Source organism: Sciurus vulgaris, assembly GCF_902686455.1.
Source record: "Sciurus vulgaris genome assembly, chromosome: 1".
NCBI classification, from domain to species: Eukaryota; Metazoa; Chordata; class Mammalia; order Rodentia; family Sciuridae; genus Sciurus; species Sciurus vulgaris.
The window spans coordinates 12,758,997-12,777,686 of record NC_136461.1 but is presented as its reverse complement, the minus strand read 5'-3'; the positions used below and the strand labels follow the sequence as shown (position 1 = coordinate 12,777,686).

Sequence of the window (18,690 nt, the reverse complement as noted above, 5' to 3'; positions counted from 1 at the left end):
ACTCGGGGTGTCCCCAGGGAGAGAGCTTTGCCCATTGCAGGATTTTCCCAGAGACTTGGATTTCCAGGAGTGGGACCCTTGGCCAGTGACAGGCGGGAGGGCTGTGACCTCCAGCCCGCCCGCCCCGTCGCCTGGACTCAGCTTTCTTTTAAGACGTGGTTTAGCAAATCCTGCCTTTGAAACAGATGGGTTTTCACCCGCGAGGCCCAACGTTCACATTTGTTTTCCCTAAAGCATCTCCGAGGTCCCCGAATCCAAGGCCATCATAAGCTGGTGCCAATGTCCCTCCGAGGCCTTGGGATGCCAGGCCAGGGTGCAGGCGGGTGGTGGGGGAGGAAGCCGGCCCCCAGCTGCAGACCCGGGCCCAGCCGCTCCCTCCCACCACCGGCGTCCCCCGGCACTTGCAGCAAGTGATCTCCGGAAGATCTCAGTCCTTCCAAGCACCCGTTAGCTCAAGACGGGGTGACCTTCACCCTCTGAGCACTGGCTGGTGGTCTCTGCTCCCTCGCTCAACGCGTCACTCAGTCGACGTCTGATCATTGCTGCGTCTCACTTGGGAGGCCAGCCTCCCTTCCCCGCCCTCCCGTCTGCACTCATGGGTTCCAGGGAGAATGGAACTGGGGTCAAGCAGCCATGGGGGATGGTTGGGGGATTGGGGGCACTCACTGGCCCTCCCTGAGCCTTGGTCTTCTCCTTCGTACAATGGGAATGAAGCACTAGCCCGTAGGGATGGCTTGAGGGTTCACCTGTGCAAAGCATGCGGAGGACTCGGGAAGCGCCCAGCTCCGGCGATGGTCGCTAAACCCCAGTTACACTGCGTAACAGGATCTCAGATGACGTCCCTGGCTGCCATTTCCCTCTGTTTCCAGGACCACCAATTGCCCTACCTCCAATCAAGTCTCATGGGGGTGCAGGCAGGACAGAGGGAATTGCCCAGCATACATGCTCTCCAAGAGAAAAGGGACAGCTGGTCTGAGCCCGTGTCAGTGACTTAGAACCAGACACTGGGAACAGGTGGACTGAGGACTGGGGGGCTTCCGCGGTCAGCCTGGGACTGGACAGCCTGGGCACTGGAAGGAGGCAGGGCAGAGCGTTAGAATAATGTCCTCATTACAGGTGACAGCGGCCCAAAGCCAGGTTGTTAACACGAATCTCTGGGAAAATATGAGACATTAACCTTGAAGACCTTTGGCTTGGAACCGGCTATGGAAGAGGACCTGAACTTTCACCGAGTCTGTAGACACAAAAAGTTACAGGAAAACTACATAGGACTTTTCTGAGGGTTGGCAGCCCTGCTTTTGGACAGGATTTTTAGGCGGGAAATTCAGAACCCAATTGGCACAGTTTTATAATACTGCATGCATCTGGGATCAGAATGCAAAGTTTACATATGATTATAAGCTTTAAAATTTTCCACCATTTTGACTGGGGGTGCAGCTCAGTGGTAGACGCTTGCCTAGCACGCACGAGGCCCTGGGTTCAATCCCCAGCACTGCAAAAATGTAAAAGTGTAGCCAGTTAAATAGGTGTGGGTTTGGGGTGGGCTGTGGCCCTGGGGACCGACTCTTGGGCTTCCTTTCTTCTTTCTTGGAGGTGAAGGCCAGTGACTTCAGATTGGTCCCTTAGTCTAGCAGGTGAGGAGGATGTGGAGATCCAATGCCAGGCCATGTGCGGGCTTTGTGGAGCCTGAGCACCTGGGTGTCTGCGGCCCTCTCCCCACCGCCGCCGCTTCACCTGCTCCTGGGGTGTGTTCTGAGCACAGGGCTTGGTACTTGGCTTCCTGTGCAGGCATCTGTGAACTCTGCCTTGGGTTGGAGATAATTGCGAACATGTCACACCCAACCCACTGGCTATGGACAGGACTCTGTTCCTAGGCTGTATCCTATTCAATTATGTCATTTTACTAAGAAAATAAATAATTGGGAAAACCTGGCCATCTGGTCTACCTAGAACACTTGAGTACAGTGTCTTTTTTAGAGCCAGGAAGCATGGGTTCAAATCCCAGCTCTGTCACCTCCTGGCTGTGTCAACTTGGGCAAATAACATAACCTTTCTGTGACTCAGTTTTCCCACTGGTTAAATTAGGTTAATATTAATGTCATAATATTGTTGTGAGGATTAATGGGATAGAGGCCCTTGGCACAGTGGCTGAGAGAGTGGATGTCTGGTGGACATTTTTTTTTTTTGGAGGATTCGTGTTTATTGAATAACTGGTATGATAACAACCTGGAATTTCTGAATTCCAAATAAATAAAATTTCACTTTTTGAATATTTGATCTGTTACTACTTTTTAGCACCAACAAACTTGGTAACAGCCTGATACTGACTTGACAATGGGTTGGCCACTCTTCCCGACCTGCACTTCAATCTGCTTAATAACAAGTCCTTTGCTGCTTCTGTCATCTTCCCAGGGGATGGCCTACTGCCCTCCTTTCTGTACAACCTGGGCAAACCGACTGGTGATGGCAAGAGCAGTGTCAACGAAGCGGTCCACACAGCTAGAGAGACAATTTTCAGTTTGAGAGTCCAGGCGATTCCCTGGCTTCGCCACACATTTATCCCAACACAGCTCCATGAAATGATGCACCTGTGCAGTGAACTGCGCCTTCTGCTGTTCAGCGGCCACCAGGCGCTGTAACTCTGCTTCATCTGCCTCCCCTAGCTCTGCCATTGTCAGAATTAGATTCAGAAAGTTCGGGCGAGAGCCCGTGCACGTGCGCTTGTGGGCACGACCGCCTCTCTCTGACGGACATTTTTATGGCCATCTTCTCTCTCCTGCCTGCTTCCCTTCAGCTCCCACCATGCCCTCCCTGATGCTCAGATGCATCCTCCAGTGCCCCGGGTCCATTGTAGGTGGAGACACCTGACTCACCCAAATGTCCATGAGTTTGTAAGTGATGGACTTCTGTGAGTTTGGGTTTTGCCTGATGAACTACCTGGAAGGATTTTTTTTTTTTAAGACCTCAGAATCCCTTAGCAAGCTGGGAGCCAGAGCAAGACAGGGACACTCAGTGCTGAAGGTCTGCCACGCTCAGGCAAAGCCAGTCCTCAGGCCTCCCCGCAGGACAAACCCTCCCTCTCATGGACGGAAGGCTGAGGCCCAGGGACAGAGTGACTTGGTCAGCCTGGAAGATCTGCTTCTGGAATGCTGAGCATCTCATCCTAAAACCTGCTCCCTTTCTACCAGGGCATGCTCTCTTGCTTTCTTTTCTTCTTCTTTTTTTTTAAATAGCAGACGATATTTTAATAACATTTCAAAAGTGTACTGATATATGGCTTATTCTCACAAATTTTGTCTTTTAGTTTTTTATTGGTGCTTGCTGATGACACAGTGGTGGGCTTCACTGTGGAATAAAACATAGAGACATAAAAATGTAATCTGATCTGCTTTATTTTCTGAGCAGGAGAATAACCCAGTTTCCACCTGGCCCTGGTTCCCTAGGGTGAGCTGCAGGGGTGGACGGGGTCAGAGGAAGAGGGTGGGGTCCAAGTTTACAAATCCCCTTGACGCACCTTCCAAGCAAGCCGCAGGAAGACATGGCCGCGGTGTGCAACCTCCTTGGGGGTTCCCTGCCTTGGTCTGGAACTCCTGGCTGTTTCCCCCGTAGGATGTTGAGTGAGTCCCTTGAGTGGGGTTCTCCCTGCAAGGCAGTTGCAAGATGGGACCAGATGGAAGCAGTTGGAACTTTTGGAGATGAAAGAAAAATTGCCCAGAGAAGCAAGGTGGCTGGCGGGAAGCATCGTAAGGGGGGCGACACCACCCGCGTCTTCTTCCCGCTCCTTTGACGTCCCCAAGAGGGGGGAAGGCTAAGCTGAGTGGGGGCAAATTCCGACCAGGTCACTCTAGACCCACAGGAAGGGCCAGAATGACCCCTGAGGAGGGTCAAGAGGACATGGATAGCCCAGAGAGGGACAGAGAACAAACTATAGATTGAAGTCCAGTCCTGAGGACAATCTCCGGGGAACTGGGAGGTCCTAGCAGACAATAGGATGGAACAGGTGGCTCAGAACCAAGACCAGAACCAAGGGAGAAGTCCTGGGTCTACTTTTAGGTTGTTTGGATGCAGGTCTATTGACCCAGAGGCCTCTCCAAGCTCAGACCGGGGGATGGGATTCAAGATGGCGGGCTGATAGACACAGGAGGAGGAGGAGGGCAGTAGGAATGACCTTTGCCAATGTCACCCAGCTTGGTATGGACAGAGAAGTCCACCCAGGGAGCTATGACCCCCGACAGCCACCGCTCATCCACTCCTTCTGAACCCCAAAGTTCCACGAGGCTGGATCAAGGCCCAGGCGGTGGCTGCTCATCCTCTCATCTCCAGCCACCAAGAGACAACAGAATGGGAAATAATTAAAAAATCAGAGTGAAGATGGGGGGGGAATGCCGGGTAGGGGGAGCGCCGGGGGCCGGGGGGAGCCATTTCCAGGGGGAGTGGGAGGCGGGTTGGTTGGAGATACCAGCAGATGTGATTCTGCAGATAAGCGTAGCAACTTAGATAAATCTCAGGCTTTGGAGCGGGTCGCCTGCGTCCCCTCTCCTCCGTCTGCCTTTTTTCAATTTTATCTCTGAGCCAAGGGAGGGGGAGGGGGAGGCCAGGGAACTCAGAGGGGTGAGGAGACGGGGAGGGCAGCGAGGGGGGCCAGCTCGTCTTGGGGACTTTGGCTTTTCTTTTTAATGTGTTTTTCCCAGAAGGTGGGAAATGCCAACACACACTCAGAGACCTAGGAGGCGGCCTATGTTTTTTAAAAAGCGGCGGACAAAAATCAAAATATTTGAAAATGTATTTCATGGTAATTATGTCATATTTCATGGGCTGGTGCCACTACTGAAAGAGAAGCTGAATGCCTTAATTTGTATAGAAATTGTAATCATTTGTTCATTTCAAGGTGAAAATTGCATTTTTTAATTTAAATTGTATCCTGCATGATAGTCTATTATCTAGTAAAATTGTCTCCATGTCTGAATGCCTTATATGCAGTTGCAATGCTTGTTACAAATCCACTTATATTCCTAAAAGCAGGTGGACATCTCAGGGAATGGAAGCCGTCGTGTGTGCGTGTGTGGGGACGCTGCGGCCCCTCTGCCCCCTCCCACTCCCGGGCCCCTGCACCCACCTCGGACAAGGCCACACTCCTGTCAGCATGTCCAGATCTGCTGAGAGATGACCGTTAGCGGGGATAGAGGAGCAGGTCGGAGGATGAGCCCCGGGCTGCCGGGGGCAGGGCAGGGCTCTGAGCCTGTCTCCCTGTGTGTCCCCACCCCCGGAGGTTGTGGCCTTGATCCTTCTCTGGGCCTCAGCTTCCCCCAGATCTAAAGTCAGAGGCTCGACTTCTCCAAGCGAAGCTTCTGCGCCCCTGGAGTGAAGAACCCGCCTCCAGAGCTCGGCGGCCCACACCGGCCCCTAGTTTGTGACCACAATGACTCCGAGACCCCACGGGAATGCCTGAGCTTTTCTGGGACGGTTTCCTCATCTTTCAATTGGGGAGACAACAAAATCTGCATTGTAGGGTTGTTTCTGCAAATGCCAGGCTCAGGAGCTGAGAGTGGTTTTTGCATTTTTTTAACAGTTGAAAAAAGTAAAGAAGGATATCTTGTGAGGTAAAGTTATATGAAAGTCATGGACTGAAATTTATGGACTCATGGAGAAATTTCTACTGGCTGATGACCCGCTCCTGGGTCCCCACGTGGCCACTCCCCCGCAGCAGTGGTGGAGTTGAGTAGCTGTAACGGTCTAGGTAGCCCTCCGGGTCGCAAATTTTGCCACCTGGGCCTTTATGGGAAAGCTGGCCCACCTCTGAGATAACACAAGCAGAGCCCTTAACTCGCCATCCAGCACGGGGCCTCAGGGAAGTCTGGCTGTCAGGAAGAAAGTCAGCCACCTGGTGCTGATGTGGTAGATGCCATATGCCCCGCCTACGCCTGGTGCCTATTCATCAAGGGTGCGGACTTTTACTTTGGGGCAAAAACCAGAATTGGATTTTGTTTTCTCCAAAGAAATGTTACCTGGAGTTTTCTAAAAAACTCCATGATTTTTTTTTTTTTTTTTTTAAAACTCTGGTATGTCAGAAGGGGCTCTGGACCAGGAGGTAGAGACTCTTGTCACCTCACTGACTCTGGACCTCAGCATTCCATTGGTAAAATGGGTCCCCTCCAACCAGAGGCATGACCGTTAGGCGCGGTGGCGCACGCCTGTAATCCCAGTGGCTCAGGAGGCTGAGGCAGGAGGATCGTGAGTTCAAAGTCAGCCTCAGCAAAAGTAAGGTGGTAAGCATCTCAGGGAGACCCTGTCTCTAAATAAAATACAAAATAGGGCTGGGGTGTGGCTCAGTGGTTGAGTGCCCCTGGGTTCAATCCCCAGTATCCAAGTAAAAAGAAAAGATAAGCAGAGACATGGCCATGTGTACCCTACGCCAGGGACGGACAGCTAGCAAGTTCCTGCCCGAGTGGTGAACCTCTTCCTCTCCGTCCCGAGTGGAGTCTGTGGTCACTGTAGGGCCCGCATAGTGGCTTCTCCTCCCCACCTTTGTCTTGCTCACTTGACCAACAATTTCCAAACCTCTCCTGAGATAGGGCCTGCCACCCAGAAGCAGCTGTCCCAGACCCTAACCCCTGGCCCCTTTGTCAGTAGAAAAGGAAGGGGCTGCAGCCCGACCCTAGCTGAGCATGTTTGCAGCGTGACTTCCCCTCTGAGCCCCGGTGTCCCCAACCACAGGATGGTACCAGTGCTGTCCCCCTCCCTTGACTGTGGGGAGGGGGCGTGATTCAAGGGCTGCTGTGCCCAACAGTTCCTGGCGACGGGAGAGTTGTACAACTGCTACTTAAGGACTTACCTTTCCCAGGATTCAGGCTGGGACAACTTGCCCCAGGTCACATGGCTAAGAAGGAACCCAGATGAGTTAATGCCAATCCCAGGCTCTCCATGCCCACCGCGCTCCCTCTCCGGAGATCTACGACAGATGGGGAGGGTGCACCAGGCTTCTGTCTGTCTGGAGGGGCTCAGGGTTAGAAGAGGGTTAGGGTCAGAGTCCCAGGGCCCCAGTTTCCCCACTGGCTGTCAATACTGGTGGGTGTCGGAACCAAATGGGGACCAATAATAATAACAGCAATAACGATGTTGATACTGGGCTCTGTTCCCAGTGGTCCTGACTTAGGCGGCTGGGGCCGGGGCAGGGCCTGGACGCTGCTGTTCGCCCTGCCTGTAGCACTCAGCAGCCAGGTCTGAGAACCTGTGCTCTCCACGGGCTTGAAGGCAGGAGGCAATGCCCAGGGCATCCGGTGGCCTGGTCTTGATGTCCCTTCAGCTCACTCCTGCTCCCGGAAATGCCATCCCATCTCGGAAGACCGAGGGCTCTGGGGTGGGCAGAGGGGAGTCCTAAGTCTGATCCTGAGTCTGCCCCGCCCCTCCGCAGCCCCGCGCAACACAGGGAGGAACTGCAGGTACCCAGAGCTTCCGGAACTGCTCCCGATTTCCCACCTGGGGCAGGCAGGGCCCAGGGAGGGTCCCGGGCCCTGAGAGCCAGCGGGGCCCAGGAAGAGGCCTCCCAGCAGTGCCACCAGGAGCACCTGGCGGGACTCTAGGGCACGCGGCTAACAGGGCAGGGGAGCCGGGCACAGCGCAGGCAGGGCCGAGCGACGCTCCCTCGTCAACCTTCCAGCGAGTGTGCGTCACCAGCTGCACTTGCCGATGGCAGGGTGTCCTGCGCAGACCTCCAGGCTTTGCTGAGGGACGGACCACGTGCCAGGTCACCGCCTCGTCCCTGCCTGCTCCTGAGCCTTTCTCCTGCTCCCCGCCGGTCCTAGCTGTGGCTGCAGACTGCTTGCTGAGCCCCGTCAGCGTCTGAACTCTGAAGGGCCGTCCCCGGCTCTCTTTGCCTCTCCTCTATGTCACTCGCTCTCTGCACGATCACACCAACCAGGAACCACCAGCCCCTCCAGGGCTGCAGGCGGCAGGCTCACCAGCCACCAGCGTCCCCCCCTGGGGCAGCTCCTCGGCCTTCTCAGCTCTGACACCCGGGACAGACCGGTTGGGTCTCCATTCCCAGCTCCCTGCTTCCCACTGGCTCCTTCCCTGGTCCTATGAGCTCAGGGAAGGCCCCGGGTCTGCCCACGGTCCAGACCCAGAGCCCAGGCCCCTTCCATGCACTCCCTTCCCGCTCCTAGCGCTCCAGCAAGACCTGCCGGCTCCTTGTCCCACCCGTTGCTGGACCCGCCACTGCCACCACTCATCTGGGTCACCACTGTCACTGGTCCCTGGCTCCCTGCGGTGCCTCCGGCCTGCCCACAGGCTAGTCTCAGACACTCTTTCTCTAATGTAACTCACAGCACTGAAGACCCTAGGTGATGCTCCTTTGTTCTTAGAAAGAACAAATCAAAGTCTAAGCTCTGTGCCAGGTTCCAGGGGCCTCCATCATCTGGACACTGCCCAGTCCAACCTTCCAATCTCCTATCACGAATGAGTGAGTGAGTGAGTGAGTGAGTGGATGGATGACTGAGTGAGTGAATGAATGAGTGAATGAATGAGTGAGTGAGTGGATGGATGACTGAGTGAGTGAATGAGTGAGTGAGTGAATCAATGAGTGAGTGAGTGAGTGAGTGAGTGAATCAATGAGTGAGTGAGTGAGTGAGTGAGTGAGTGAATGGATGACTGAGTGAGTGAGTGAATCAATGAGTGAGTGAGTGAATGAGTGAGTGAATCAATGAGTGAGTGAATGAGTGAAGCAATGAGTGAGTGGGTGAATGAGTGAATGGATGACTGAGTGAGTGAGTGAATCAATGAGTGAGTGAGTGAATGAGTGAGTGAATCAATGAGTGAGTGAAACAATGAGTGAGTGAGTGAATGAGTGAGTGAATGAATGAGTGAGTGAGTGGAAAAGTGCATGAATGGATCAGTGTAGAAGAAACGGCCTGTGCTGAGGATTAACAGAGGGACTCCCGACTTTGGACTGCCCCGCACCCCAGGGACGCAGCTGGTGGCACTCGTGGGCTCTCTCCTGGGGCCTCTGAAACAGTCCCTGCTGTGCTCACTCACAGATGAGCAAACTGAGCCTTGACGGGGTTAGGTCCTTTGTGGAAGCCGCCCAGCAGCCACTGAGACCAGGATTTGTTGTTTTGTTTTCTGCTGTCTGGGGATGGAACCCAAAAGCTCCCTCTCGCTGAGCGACATCCCAGCCCGAGAGCCAGGATTTCCACAGCCGCACCTCTGGTTCCGGAGCCCTTGAGCCTTCCCTGTGCCCCTGTTCTGTGGGTGCCTGCAGGTTGGGGCCAGGCACACACCCCGCTGCTGCCGACGTGCTACCTGGGATGCATCAGGGACCCTCGTTAGCAGACCCCTCCCCCCGACCCTCAGACCAGCCGCCAGGCTTGGAGAGGACACTCTGTATACGACAAAATGTGCCCAACTGAAAGCGGGCATCCTGCCACATGGAGCTGTCTTCCAGAGAGAACCAGATCAACTGCTTCTGTGGTCAAGATGGGGATATTCTGTTTATTCGGTGCCTCTGGACACAGCCTTGTATGCCTGGGTGCTCAGTCTAAGTAGCCTCTGTAATGGGACCAGCCCTCTGTGGCCCCCTCTAACCGAGGGTTTCTCAATCTTGGTGCTAAGATTTGGGGTCAGATAACTATGTTGTAGAGACCGTCCTGGGCTTTGTAGGATAGTTCACAGCATGCATGGCTGCTGCTCACCAGGAGCCAGGAGCAGCCCACCCGCCCATATGACACTGAACTGTCTCTAGCCAGGGTTAAACATCCCCAGGGGGCAGGGACCAAGAACTGTTACTCTCCTCTGAAGCTAGCCTGATCCAGAACTGTCCTGTCTTACACGTGACAGTGCTTGTCCTATCTGGCACTTTTCCACATAGCAGGCTTCCGATGATCAGCAACTCATTAGGAATCGACTATCAGTGAGCACCTACTAAGTGCCTGGCGCCCAAATTTAGCATAGACTCCCCCTTTTATCTGCCCCTTGGGGCAGGTACTATTTTTACCCATTTTACAGATGAGGAGACTGAGGCTCAAATCCATGAGCGAGTTACCCAAGGACATGCACCTGGCAGAACACCCGGCCACAGCCAGACTCTGCCTAGCATGCGCCTGTGTTCAGTCCCAGCAATTTCTTGAGTCATGGTGTTCTGGAGGAGACCGAGGCTCACGGGATGTCCTGAGTTCACTGAGTGTCCTGTGGCCATGGCAACTGGTGGAGCCCCCTTCCCGCCATGGCTGGCTGTCCTCTGGAGACTCGTAAACATATCTTTGACTCAGGGGGTGCTTAGGGGCGGCTCCCTTATTCACACCAAAAAACAGCATGGACGCCACCCCATGCCAGGCTCTTCCTCCTGTGGATGTGGAGGGGAGGTGGGCCGCCGTGCGGATGAACGAGATTGGCGGTGAGTTTCTAACGGACGGAGCCGGTGAGGGCCGTGTCCTTGCTCTAGTGAGACTTCATCTGATGAGGTTTTTCAAAGTGTAGACACCAAGGCCGGCTTTGCACCCCTGCCGTTATCTAGGGTAGACTCCGCCTCTTCTCAGAAAACCGAAGATGACCGCTTTCAATTCCCAGGGTGTCTTGAGGATCAGGGGAGAGAATCCAGGGAGCAGCGTCAGCACGTGCACTGAGTAAGGACCACGTCCCTAGAGGGCGTCTTTCCAGCACCACGAGAACCTCACTACTTCCCTGAAGGACTCCACCTGTCCCCAGACCTCACCTTAGTGCTATCCTTGGTCCACCCTTAGTCCAGATGGACAGCCCACAGCCCTAAGCCTGCGGTGGCCCTGGAGAGATGCTACCCTGAATTATCCACAGAGCAGGACGAAGGCAGAGTTCCCATTACCCATGAAGGACTCTGGGGCTATGCCACTCTGCACGGCCCTCAGTGACAGCCGTGACAAAGTATCATCTGGAATTCCTGGTGGCTGAGCTGCCAGTGAAGTCCTACTGAAGACTTCAGCTTCCTCCTCTCTTCTCCCTGTACTCTCTAGGTGGGTCCCTCTTCCTCATCCAAAGTCTGGGCAGGTTGGACTATTTCAGTGTTCCCAGACCCAGGAATGGGTATGGAGTTTTGGAAACTGTCCAGGAATTCTGGCTGGGTGTGGGGTGTGGATGGACAAGGCCATGCCTGCTCGGTGCCTGGGAAGGGATGAAGATTGACTTGTGCTCAGAGGGAGGTTACCTGGGGACTGGGCTTCCACCCGACAAGTATCCCATGCCCTGTCCTGTACCTCCCAGCCTCCCTTGCCGTAATAAACTGCAGAACCAGGTTCAGGGGCACATGCCTGTAATCCCAGCCACTTGGGAGGCTGAGGCAGGAGGACTCGAGTTCTAAGTCAGCCTCAGCAATGTAGTGAGGCCCTAAACAACTCGGTGAGACCTTGACTCTAAATAAAAAATAGAAAGGGCTGGGGATGTGCCAGCCCTTTCAATCCCTGAAACCATAAATAAACCATAAATAAACCATAAATTGAGTGCCCTGGGTTCAATCCCTGGAACCATAAATAAATAAATAAATAAATAAATAAATAAATAAATAGTAAGCTGGAGTCACATGACCAGGTCTGGCTAGTGACCTGAGAAGGAAATGACACTTGTACTTGTCAAGTGTGCCTCACTTCCCTCTCTTCCCTAGACAGTGACCTCAGAGGCCACACGTTCCAACTGGTGTGGGAACATCGTGGAGGAAAATAAACAAAAGCCCTTAATTGTGTTGGGGGGGCCTGAGATTTGAGGGTTGTTGTGGCTTGGATGTGAGGTGCCCCCCAAAGCTCATGGGTGAGACAATGCCAGAAGGTGTGGAGGAGAAACCACTGGGCTGTGAGAACCTTCACCCGGTCAGTGAGTTAACCCCCTGACGGGAGTTCACTGAGTGGTAACTGGAGGCAGGTGGGGTGTGGTGGAGGAGGCGGGGCATTGGGAGCATGCCTTTGGGGCATGTGGTTTGTCCCTGGTGAGTGGTGACTCTGCTTCCTGAAGTGATAGCCTGAGCCACTTTCCACCCCCACTTCTTCCACCGTGAGGTTCTGCCTCGCCTCAGGCCCAGAGCAAAGGACTCAGCCACCTATGGACCGAGACCTCTGAAACCAAGAGCCCCCAATAAACTTTTCCTCCTCTAATTGTTCTTGTCAGGTCTTTTGGCTGCAGTAGCAAACAAAACAAACCAAACAGACAAAAAATCTGACTAAAACAGGGATCATCCACCTCTGCAGCAGAACCAAGCCTATCCTAGTTAATAAGACAATACTGCAAAACCTGCAGAGGATCCAGAGAGTAAAGGTCAGCCCCACAGGCAGTCTGTCATGGCCAAGGTGACCACCCCTGGTGACAACACTGTGCACTGTCCCATGTCATCCCTGGAAGAGACCCCACTCTCCATGAACCCATAGGCCAAGGACAACTGAAAACTTTGCCTTTGGATCCCTCCTGGGTCTGCTAAGTGAAAATCATAACAAAACAAACAAATAAACAAAACTCCCATTCTCCAGAGAATTTTAACAGGATCCAGAGTTTCATGACATACTTTTCAGAAAGTCTAAAATTACTTGATAGCCTAAAAAGTGGAAATTCTTAACCAATTCTGAAGGGAAAGACAATTGACAGATGCTAACCCTGTAATGAATCAGGTGCTGGAATGATCCAAGACCTTAATGTGGCTATTAGAACCATATTCTGTGAGGTACAGGTGTTTAGTCTTTGAAAGGATGAAAAGGTAGAGATTCTTGGTATGGAAACAGAAGTTATGGAAAAGAACAAGATGGAAATTTTATAACTGAAACATACAATATCAGAAATGTTTCAAAAATTCACTGATGAGCTTAATAGCAGGAGAGAGATAATGGAGAAGAGTCATTGAACTGGAGGACAGATTAAGACAAATTGTCTAATCTGAAGAACAGAGAAAATTGATTTTTAAAAAATGAACAGAGGCTCAGAGAACTGTGTGAACCTAAGAAAATATCTGACATGATACCATTGAAATCCCAGACTAGGAAGACTAAGAAAGAGACAGAAAAATACTTTATAAAACTAATAGCTGAAAATTTCCCAGACTTATTGAAAAGACAGAAATATTCAAGATGACCCCCCCAAATGTGCAAATATAATCAAAGCAAACTTTTGACAATGAAAGAAAAATTTTAAAGCTGTCAGAGGGGAAAAATACATGTTCCATAACATAACTGCGGTACAAATGACCGCAGATATGTTATCAGAAACCATGAAGCTCAAAGATATTGGAACACCACTTCTAAAGAAAAGAGCTATCTGCCCACAGTCTTCTCTGTAGAAAAATATCCTTCAGAGATCAAGGCAAAAGAGACATTCTTGGGTGAAAAAAAAAAAAAAAAAAGAATTCCTGATCATAGGAATTCCTGATCATAGAAAGTTTAACAAGTTCTTCTGGCTGAAGGAAACTGATCCCAGAGGGAAACTTGGAACTTTAGGAATAAAGACAGAGTAAAAGAAATGTTAGATATCTTCTTAAATATAACAGATTATTTTTTAAGTTCTTTAAAACATGACTGAAAAGTATACAATTGTCTGAGAGGAATTGGTATATGTGCATTAATACAACGGTGACTATAACATTGAGTGTCATAGAGCATTTATATTTTATTTTGTACTTTTAGGTAAAATATTAATTCTAAGTAGATGGTGAAAAGTTAGGTATGTTTATTATATCCTTAGACCTATCATTAAAAAATAATATAAATAGGTATAGCCCAAATGCCAATCGATGGCTAAGAAAACATTAAAATATATTAAAGTAACTCAAAAGAAGTCATCATAAAGGGAACAGAGAAACAAAAAGAGTTTACAAACAGAAAAATGTAAAATGACAAGCCTAAATCTAATCGCATCACTTATTACATTAAACGTAAAAGGTCTAGATATAGACCTTATAAGGCAGAGATTTTCTTAAAGGTATTGTCTTCCTTCTCTAGATAGTCCCAAATGATCCTTATATCAAGTGAAGTTATCAAGGAACTGTGTCTAGAGCATATCCTGTTGTCTCCCCTCCTCACCTGCCACCAGAAAACCTTTGTAAGAAACAGTCTTCACTATACGTCTTTATATACTTCACAAATTTATTCTTTTCTTTTTAATTTTTTAATTTGTCCTAATTAGTTGTACATGACAGTAGAATGCATTTACACATTTTGATAGAGCACACATAAATGGAGTGTAATCTCTCATTTTTCTGATTACACTTATTATAGGAGTTTATTCTTAAGCTGTCATTTATCATATCAAATAGTTTCCTCTTTGGCAAGACACTTCTGTTAGCAAGTTTCTTATTTTCTCATGGACATCAATATTTGTGTAACTCATCAAGTTTCCTATTTTCCATGGGCTTCTAGGAAGCTCCATGAACTTCCCTAAACTGTTAGCAAGTATTCCTACAGGGAAAGGTCCAAGGATCAAGCATGTTTGTGAAACAAGACTAAAGAAAGCTGATACAGTTTCTTAATTCCACGGTCACATTTAATCCCACATCCACCTTGGAGGTTGGTGCCATCATGCCAGTTTATAGCTGATGGGCAAGTTGAGTCCCCAGAGAGGTTTATAACTCTTGTGCAAGATCACCCCATGGTGGTTTCAGGATGGAAACCACCTGCCACCGGGTGGTCCGGTAGCTCTCTGACTTTACAGTCTGCTATCTTAAAGTTGTAGGCAAATTGTGTACCTAAAGCCCTCGACACAGAGGATGCCTGTCCCTACAGACTGGGCAGCTGAAGCACTGGCTTCATAAAGGAGGGAGAGATCAAGGGGCCAGGTGTGAATGGCCCAGCACCAGGTTCTCGGGAAACCAGATGCTTCTACCCCAGCCCTTACTAAGCCCTCTGCCTGGAATATTCCTGCTGCTGTGCAAACGTCCAGCACTGCTCCTGGTGACCCACAAACCTCATCTCCAAGTTCATACACCCTTGCTCCTCCTTGATCCCAGTTCCCTCTCTTGGAGGCCTGTGAGCCAGTTTGACAGGGCTGGGGAAGGGCGCTTCATGGGCTTCAAGCCCACCCTGGAGATAACTGCTTATTAGTAAGCAACTTCCCACGGGACAGAGGATTATTTTTTCTCAATTTCCCAAATACTCAGCCTCAGTTCTTTGCTCCTCTGTAATACAATCAGGCATCCACCCCCTTTCTGGGTCTCAAGGTGGGTGGAATGTACTTCCCCAATTCTCGACTTTGAGCTTGGCCATGAGACTTGCCTTGGCCTTGGAAAGTCAGTAGGTCTGACAAGAGAAGCCTGAAGTCCATATTGAAACAAATGGGACCCACAGTGCCCTTTGAACCCTGGTCGTTTGTAACGGGGGCCGTGGCGCTGCCCTCCTCCCGGGCCCTAGAACAGACATGGTCTTACCCGCAGCTTGGAGCTCAGCTACCTGTGTGCGTTTTCTCCTGCTGCAGGACAAACTCAATGGATTCGAACACCACCCACATGTCCCTCAGTCTCTGCAGGTCAGAAGTCCTGCCCAGCGTGGCTCGGCCCCTGTGGAGGGGTCCCCAGGCTGAAGTCCAGGGGTGGGCAGGGGCTGGGAGCTCATCAGGAAGCTGGACTAGGGGAGAATGTTTCCGGGCTTGCTGGCCTGGGTGGCGTTCAGCTCCTTGTGGTTGGAGGAGTGACTACCCCACTTTCTTGCTGGCTGCTGGACACGGGTCACTCCTGGCTCCTAGATGGTGTCCTCCCCTCCAAGTGCAGGGTCCGCTCCCAACGTAGCAGCTCGCTCCGCTCAGCCAGCAGGGGGGCCTCGCTCCAGGCTGCCGTGACGGGGTCTTGTGTAAGGTGACAGTGACCAGGGCCAGGGCTTTTCCGGTCACCCTGGCCAGATGCGGACCTGCAGCCGACCCTGACCAGCCCAAGTGCAGCAGCCTGCAAACCCGTGAGTGTGGGATGGCTGCCTGCCGTAAGCCACCGAGTGCTCACGTGGTTTGTCACAAGGCATCGTCGTGGCAGAGCCGGCAGGTGATCTGCTTTCCAGGGCGTGTCCTCCTGGTTCACGCGGACCTACCTCTGCACCGGGAGGGGGCCTGGTACAATGAATGCACAGGGTGTTGTGTTGGTACCACGTGGCTCTGAACTTCAATCTCCATTCCTCCCATTTCAAGGTGGGGACAAAGACTCACTCGCTGGGTTCATTTCCTCATGTGTCCTGGGACCCGCCACGCCCACCTCGTCAGGGTGGTGGAGCCCGCGGCTCCAGACACGGTGCAGGACTGTCAGCGTCTGTCCAGGGGAAGCGTGTGGAATGAATTCTGGGCAGGGCCCTGCGCTGTGGCTGCCTGCTGGTGTCCCACCACCGCAGAGGAGGGTGGCCTGCAGGACTCTCTGACCCTGGGTAGACTCCCAGGTGCCAGCCAGATGGCCAAAGGCAGCCTGCCAGGCTCCTGTGGGCACCCACCCTCAGACAGGACCCTGCTCCACCTCCCTGGTGCCTTGGCATTGCAGTGTGACCTGGCCACCTTTACCTCTGGACCCTTGATCTCCTTCCCGATACCTTAAGCGTTGCGGTCCCACCTCCCGAGGATTTGACCAAAGCTGGCTGGACCCCCACAGGGCCATGAGGCAGGCGTCCCCACTGTGTGGGCAGTTCTCAGTGGTCTCCCACCCACCCACCCACCCTGCCCAGGGCCATCCGGGAGGGCAGCAAGTGCCTCCCCTCTGCATCCGGGCCTCCTGTGGGCTCGTAACAACGCTCTGTGGCGGGTGGGAGGGGGCAGTCCTGAGGGCTGAGCCCCAACCCCACCTCTCAGGCACAGGGGACTTCACCTCCCTGCTCCCTCAGACGTGCAGCGTGGCCACAGGACTGGCTCTGGCCAGGGGAGGGTGAGAGCGGGGTCCAGTTCGGGCACATGCACCTCTTTCCTCTGGGTACCGGGGCCACAACGCTGGCCCGATCCCATTCTCCCACGGGCTGTAGGGCGAGGGCGTCTCCCGAAGTTCACCGGTGGCAAACTCCACCCCCAGGTTCACAAGTCACAGGGAGTGTGAGCTGGGGGCCTTTACGCCCCCACCATGGCTTGAGTGTCTTCGTGAGAAGGGAGCCCACCTGGCACGCTGGCTCTGTCCCTCCCCCCAGCACTCTGCCTTGCTACCACCCAGGAGTCCTCGCAGGACGACAGGCAGCCCTGCTCTTGGACTCCCAGCCCCCAGAGCTGTAGCCGAAGGAAGCTCCACTCTGCAAACCCAGGCTGAGGATCCTGGTCCAGCCACAGACACGGGACTGGAACAACAGGGGGGGACAGCTGGGGCCAGAGGAAGCGAGCCCGGAACCATCCAGGCGTGGGCTCGGTGGCCGCCGAATTCTGTCGTGACACAGGGAGCAGTCTTTATTCCCATGTGAAGGTCGGGACAGCTGAAGGGACATGACCTGCTGACCAAAGGGATCAAAGGTGGGACTTGACCAGAGGAAGTGCACTTTGATCCTTTCTGGGGGCAGGATGGGAGCTCTCGGCCGCACTTCCTGCTGCCTCTGGGGCGAGTCCCACTCGGACAGCAAGCTTCTGACCAGAGGAAGGAAAAGGATCCTCTGTTCCGGGAGGACCAGATGCTCCTGACTCCACCACAACAGGTGGGACTGCCTCTGCCTGGTGTGTCCCTCCCGGCTCAGTGGCTCCATCCTCTGCTCTCCCAGGAGCCTCTTCCCTCACCGGCACACGTCCCCCCAGGAAAACCTGGAGGCTCATCCACCATAAGGACGGTGTGACATTGGAGCCGGGAGGACACCGTCCGCAGCGTCCTGTGGCAAAGCCGCTGGTCTGCATGTCTATCCCTCATCTTTCCCCCGTTCCCGGGCAAGTTCCTGAAAAGGGCTCGGTGGGCACTCCGGGGCACGGTGGTGGACAGCTCCCGGCGCTCAGCCGCGGGGGCCCTCAGCCCCGCTGGCTCAGGCGATCGAGACATAACGGGAGGAGCCCTGCAGGTTATTGGCCTGCTTCCTAAAGATGTCTGGAAATGGGTCCAAGAGGAGAAAAGTGTCTCCGCGGCACCGAGAGTAACGCAGAGCTGGGGCGGAGCTTGGTGGCTCTCGACTCTCCTGTATCTTCCTGGCTCAGTGACGGTGGCCTGGCTGGGGAGGGAGGGAGGGCAGACATGGGATGGGTCCAAGTTGGGAGCATGGGTTGCTGCTGGGAACTTTAGGGGGCTGGCAGGGACTCTGAGTGGAGGAGGGGGTCGTAGCCTTTGGCTGGTCTCAGAGTCTGGGAAAACCCAGCCTCCCTCTCGACCCTGCCCTGGAGAACCAGGCCTGCGCCCACCGACCAAGGTCAACAGGACCTTTGGCCTTGTGTCAATTCCTTATATATGAGCTCTCTCCAAAACTGCCCACCTGCCCTCTTCCTGTTTAGAAGACCATCAGGGAAACCAGGACCCTGGAAAGCGTGCATACCCCAGTTCGGGGCCAGGAGAACAGGACGGTGTGGACACTGCTGGTCCCTGCCCAGGTCCCCTCTACTGGGACAGTGCTCATGTCCCTGAAATGTTGCTACAGGCTGGTGGCTGCTCCCTTCTCTGCAGAACTCCCTCGACCCACGGGGCCACTTCCGTCAGCGAGGCGGGACACGTGAGCCCTCTACTCAGCCACCCACATCCCCAGGGCAGCCAGCAGCCAATGACCGAGAGGGCACAGAAGGCCACCCCCGGCTCACGGCCGGGCTGACGGCCACAGTGCCCACCCAGGTTGACGCCGGCTCGGGTTA

At 53.1% G+C, this 18,690-nt stretch overlaps 1 protein-coding gene across 1 annotated transcript; it reads right to left on the bottom strand.

The window, feature by feature from the left end:
• Window positions 1–2,193: 2,193 nt before the first annotated feature.
• LOC306641592 (mitochondrial import inner membrane translocase subunit Tim8 B-like) lies at window positions 2,194–2,694 on the bottom strand. Its single transcript, XM_079106735.1, has one exon. It carries the CDS (start codon window positions 2,670–2,672, stop codon window positions 2,421–2,423), a length of 252 nt encoding a protein of 83 aa, XP_078962861.1. The 5' UTR covers window positions 2,673–2,694; the 3' UTR covers window positions 2,194–2,420.
• Window positions 2,695–18,690: the final 15,996 nt, after the last annotated feature.

Excerpts from the sequence above, each read along its gene's own strand:
- LOC306641592 (XM_079106735.1), bottom strand. The coding sequence starts at position 2,672 with ATGGCAGAGCTAGGGGAGGCAGATGAAGCAGAGTTACAGCGCCTGGTG.